The 6,014-nt window shown below is 38.7% G+C and overlaps 1 protein-coding gene across 1 annotated transcript; it reads left to right on the forward strand.

The window, feature by feature from the left end:
- The first annotated feature begins 910 nt into the window (after positions 1-910).
- Positions 911-5,276, forward strand: LOC121852900 (probable global transcription activator SNF2L2). Its single transcript, XM_042346787.1, has 4 exons — positions 911-1,027; positions 2,735-2,867; positions 3,233-3,378; positions 4,669-5,276. The coding sequence occupies exons 1-4, from the start codon at positions 911-913 to the stop codon at positions 4,702-4,704; spliced, it is 432 nt and encodes a 143-aa protein (XP_042202721.1). The 3' UTR covers positions 4,705-5,276.
- Positions 5,277-6,014: the final 738 nt, after the last annotated feature.

A 6,014-nucleotide genomic window follows, 5' to 3' on the forward strand; every position in this document is an offset into this window, starting at 1 on the left:
ACCCACAATTAGTGTCTTTCCTTTGCTACATGCTCCACTAATCTCTTGATTTATACCTTGAGCGATACTTTGACCACTGTTTGGGGGTCTATAAACTACTCCCACTATAGTTTTCTGCCCCTTGAAGTTACGTATCTCTACCCATACTGACTCTACATCTTGCTTTTCAGATTTAAAATCTTTCCTCTCTACTGTTTTTATCCCATCCTTTATTAGCAGGGCCACTCCCCCTCCTCGTTTACCACATCGCCTATCTTTCCTATATACCACGTAGCCGGGAATATTCAGTTCCCATCCCTGATCACCCTGTAACCATGTCTCGGTGATGGCTACTAGATCATACCGGTTTGTCTCTATTTGTGCAACTATTTTGGATGTTTTGGCTAAATGGTTCTGATGCCATTGGGCAAGTTTTTTGCCTTTTCTTTTTTTCAAAACTAACATTTTGGACAATAAGGATCCCTGATTGAGTTTTTATTAAAAAAACTAAATCTAATTCTAAAGTCTAATTATTTCTGAGTAGCTCAGACCAGCAGTCTAAATCTCCAGTTTACCATTTAGAGGATTTGTAATTGAAATAAATAGTGTAAATGAACAATTGATTATGAAAACTGGCATGGTAACTGCAAAAGGGCAGAGATTAAAAATATCAGGAATTTATCGAGGAGGGTTGGCAAAACCACTCCATGCTGTTCAGCGCACAGCATTGTTTGTGCTGATATGTGGCCTGTTTAGCAGCCAGAGTGTGATTGGTGATGATATAGCAATGCCATTAACAAAACAACTGGCTTATTTTTAAAGTTAAAATTATATAATGTGAGTGATTTGTATAGCAAGTATATTTTATTAACAAATATCGCAATCGCATATTCATAGATGTTCTTTATATAGAAAACCTAATTCTTTAAAAATGTGGGATTTGCAGGAACGCATCCGCAACCACAAGTATCGGAGCCTGGGAGACCTGGAGAAAGATGTCAATCTGCTGTGTCATAATGCTCAGACATTCAACTTGGAAGGATCACAGGTCGGTTTTATGTCCTGTTAGACTATGGTTTTGTGTGTCTCGGTGGTGTTTGTGCAGTGGTTAGCGCAGTGGTACACATTTGGGCATCATAAATATTTAAACTGCGCAAAAATTGGAATCTTCTGTGAAAAAAACATTTTGTAACTGGTGGAATAATAGCTGCCCTGACTCCCGAGTACTGAGCAGCCAAGTTCCCAACTGGTGCTATTCATTCAATAGTTTTGCTGTCTATAATCTACCAAAGGCCACAGCCCATATCATCTGTCTAACATTTTCTGCCTTAGCCCAGCCATGCCAGGTTTTTAGAAAATGATGTATTTGTGAATACAATAAACGGTCCATACAAGTTATTGCAGAGATTGTTGGTACATGTTCCTACTATAAGTAGTATAAATCGATACTTGCTCACACTCTTATTATTGAGTGTTTAGAAAGCAGTAGTTGTTTGTGATCAATTCTGGGAGGCAGTCCTGAAAGAGCCCGAATGCTAAAACCTCGAGGTACCAACGCTCTGAGGAGATAGCTGCGAGCAAAGCTTAAGAGAGCAGTTTTGTGGGATATAGACATGGGATTTTTATGAAAAATGTTAGTTTAAATGAACAGGCAGCAGTAAATGCTCTCTTAGTAATTCTACATGTAAATATTGTGATAAGAAATTTATTCTAACTGAAATGTTTCACACGGTGAGAGTCCTCAATCACGTCTGATTTCACAGCTGAATAGTTATGGAACTTTTTTAAAAATAGCCTAATCACATTGACCTTCACAAATTGACTTGGGAAAATATGCAGAGGCAGAAGGATGCCTATGTTCAGCTTTATCGAGTGACAACCCTGGAGTAGCAGACGATAGAGAAATATTTACTCCAAACAACTTCTCATGCTTTGGTTTCCTTTTCATGCTGTAGGGTAGTAGGAAGCTTGTTTAAAACAGTAATTTTACTGCTATCTGCCAAGTCAAAATGGAAAAGAACCATATCGGTGTTGGATATCATTATGACTATCAAAAAAAGTCGTACATTTTACGATATATAACAGTGACCCAAACACAAACCCACCACCCTCCTCAAGTTCTCCGAAAACTCGAGCTTATTGAAAAGTTTTGTTTGAAATTTAAATGAGTGCATTATTATTGCAGTAGAGTGGACCCGCAGGTTACTGGACTCTGGGTATCTGCAATTTATCCTGAGTCAGACTGAGCCAACAACAAAAAGCATTTTCTGCATGTAGATCCTGGCCAGCCAAACTCTCCTAGTTCATGTCAAAGCTGCACTGAGCAGCCTCACTCACTGTCCTTGCTGGCCTTCACAGTAGTCAGGAATATCAACTTGGACTCAGATTGTTTGAGTCGACGGGCTGGAAGATAGCTTATTTGCTATCTCCTGCTCGCTGCATTCAACCAAATAATTTGTTTGGAGGGGGTGAGAGCTACACTTCTTTGGAGAGAAATTTAATCAAGTTGTTTCAACAATTTCCACCAAATGTTCAGTCTGGTGTTAAATAATTCACAGTAAGTTCTTGTTAATTTGTAGGTAACTGGACAGAGCTTTCTATAAATAGCATTCCACTCTAAGCGGTACAACAAGAGCATCGTGTCCTACCCACTGAATAATACCAACCCATCGAAATAGCAAAGACCAGAGTTTGGGATGTTCTAGTTTTCAGTTTCGAGAGCAGGTGGATATTTTAATCCTTTGTCTTGTTGCAGATTTATGAAGATTCCATTGTTCTTCAGTCAGTGTTCAAAAGTGCCAGACAGAAGATCGCTAAAGAAGAGGAAAGTGAGGAGGAAAGCAATGATGATGACGATGATGATGAAGATGAGGAGTCAGGGTCTGAAAGTGAGTCTGAAAATTTGAAGATAGGTTCCAAGCTCAATCCTTTCTCTGACATTGGTGAGTTTGGTACATTTGAGCTTAGGGCTCTCAGACTAGTGATGTGGGTAGTGGGGTGGAAGGAGTAGCCAGTAGCTCTACCTGATCAGAATCCATAAAGCCCTTTTCTTCCCCTCCCCCATAGGAAAATGCATACCATTCACCCTTAAGTTTACAGCAGAGGACTACTGTTGCCTGTGGAATGATTTGCCCATTATGATTTGTTGTTCTGCTGTTTTACACACCAGATAATGTGTTTCTGATTTGATGCAGTGTTCATTGAATAACAATGTGCCATGTTCATTTTTTTTCCCCCTCTGAATAACTTGCAGCGAAGTCCGTCAGAGTTAAAATAAAGCTTGGTCGAAAGGACAGTGACAGAAGTCGTGAGAAAGGGAAAAGCAAGAAGCGTCTAAGTCGTGCTAAAATTAAGCCAGTCGTGAGCGATGATGATAGCGATGACGACCAAGAAGATAATGTAAGTCTCACTTATGATAGCTTTAATACTCCAAATTGTATTCCAAATGTGACCTGAAGGTTCGAATCAGCAGCTACTGAAGTGAATCATTGGTTACATTTGTCATCTTCATTGCAGAACTTTCTGTGAAAATTCTTTTTAAGTCCTCTGTACCTTTAGCAGAAGTTATTTTTACAAATGGCTGTCGTGAGCATTGTCACCAAAAATATAGTCCTTGTTTTGATTGAAGTCTTTCATTTTGTGAGCTTTTGTATGAGTAACAGACTGAGAATTCACCCCTCCGCATCTTCTTTTCATTCTCTTTCGTATGGTGTATACACACAAACAATTGCACATATGCCTTCACTATTGTTACTCATTGACCACTGCAACGTGCAGAGTAGCTCTACATTTCCTTTGCCTGCTGGGAGAAAACATGTTTCTACTCTGAACCGCTGCACAATAATATAATTTGCCCACAAAATATCCTGTCAATTCCCTTTATTGTATATTTTGTGAAGCACTTTGAGACGTTTCGAATATGTGATAAAGCACTGTATCAAATGCAAGGATTGTTATTGTAATTGAGATGGGGAACTTGTGTTTGGGGTTTGGGTACTGAACCTTTAGGCCCACACTCACTTGTTCAGATGAGCTGTCTGGCATTGCCACCTGAGAGGCTTTTATCGTGTTTTATTTTCACATTATAAATGGAGTTCTATATTGTTTCTTTTTTCTATTTTCCCTTTTCCACCACCACCCAAAAAAGCTTTATTAATTATGATATTGAAGAGCAATGATACTCATCCTAATCACTTGTGTTGAATTAACAGCATTTACCTTCTCGTAGCAGTGGTTCACATTATGCGCCTGTCGTGTTCAAAAGAAACTGTGGTTATTTAAAGTTGTTTAATGTTATGACCATTTTCAATGTGTGTAAACTGTAAAGGAAACTAAACTGCCTGGCGAGCGTTTCTGATGTTTCAAGAGTAATAATGAGATTTTTGTTTAACATGTATAGAAATGACATTGGATGTGGGATAAACGTAAAAATCAAGTTGCTTAATGCTGTGTGATTCTATGTGGATTTTTAATTTGGTATCACGTTCACAGCAAAATTTGTTTAGTGCCTTTCACATCAGGAGAACGTCCCAAAGTGCTGGCAGTCAAGGATGTACATTCCAGCTGGGGGTTGGGATCAGGTGGTGGGGAAGGTGGGGGTGACTGAAGGCACGGTTGATTATCAGTCATGTTAAATCCCTTATCAAGATTAATGGTTTGTTTAATCTCATGTTTCCTTTTTCATCCCAGGACCAGTCAGACGGCAGTGGCAGTGACGATGAGTGATTTTATATATTTAAAAAAAATGAATTGCTTCATGGACAAATCTTACTTTCAGCAACTTTCAAATGTTTTGTTGCACAGCCATCCATAAATTCCTTCCTCTTCTATCCCGCCTCCACCTCCCAATTTGCCCTTTTTCTGAAAAGTAAATCTGTTAGTAAAACAGTATAATCTTTAGTTTAGTTTTATGTAGGCATGATTGCAGTTAAACAAAATAATAATTTTGTAAGTATACATATGTTTGCATCATATATTTGCTTTATGCTTGTTGAATAGAATAAAAAGGCTTTTTGAATTGTTATCAGTTTATATATACATCAAACATGCCATAGCTTTTTCTTTTCGCTTTCCTAAAGATTAATATCCTGACAGCTTTAAACTTGACCGTTACGATTCAAGTGAAAATATGTCATTATGCACATCCCCTTTTTAGTTCATTTTATTTGAAAACATTGTTTTGCAACCAGTGCTGGTAATGAGCTTTTCCTTAAGTGTACTTAATTCTTGCTTTCTTTGCACAATGTCTTTGGTGTAACTGATTGCCCAAGGCAAATAAAATCCAATTCAGTTGTAAAGCGTGGGCTTTTTTTGTCTGAGTGTTTATTTAATAACTAGTTGAGATTCAGGAAAATCTGACGCTTCGCTGGGAATTTTGAAATGTTTGTATTCCCACAATTGAGCTCAAGATTAGTTAAAGGGTGATCCTTTAAATATAAAAAGTGTATTTTGTGATTTTCCGGTGAAGAATTTTTTTGGACCTTGTGTAAAAAGTTGCACGAAAACTAGTGTATTGTTTTTCAACCGTTTTTTTTTCGTGGAAATGTTGAATTGGCAGTTGAATTGTCCTATGGCATCAATGAGAAAGCTGACGTCGGAACAGTTTTGTGACGTATATTGGTGGCTTCATGGGAGATGATGAAACATATCCAAACCCACCTTTTCCCATGGAATAACAGTCACCTCCACTCACTCAACACAAACCCAAACACTCAAGCGCACCTACCATCTCTTCCTTTCACAGGCCAAAACTGACTTTTTACTCCAAAGTCATCCTGGAGACAAACAACAATCCAAAGGCACTGTTTTTCACCGTCCATCACCTCCTCCGTGTACCCCCTCAAGCCCCCTCTATCTTCACATCAAATGCCAAGTGCTTAGAGGTCCTAGACTTCTTTGCCTCAAAGATTGAAAACATCCACTTGGCTGCATCATCCTCCCTCTATCGATCCCTCTAGTTTCTCACACTACTGTCCTATTTCCAACCTCCCCTTCCTTGCCAAAGCCTGGGAATGCATTGTTGCAGGTCAACTTGG

The sequence above is a fragment of the Callorhinchus milii genome, unplaced genomic scaffold (genome assembly GCF_018977255.1).
Source record: "Callorhinchus milii isolate IMCB2004 unplaced genomic scaffold, IMCB_Cmil_1.0 Scaffold1, whole genome shotgun sequence".
In the NCBI taxonomy this organism is placed as follows: Eukaryota; Metazoa; Chordata; class Chondrichthyes; order Chimaeriformes; family Callorhinchidae; genus Callorhinchus; species Callorhinchus milii.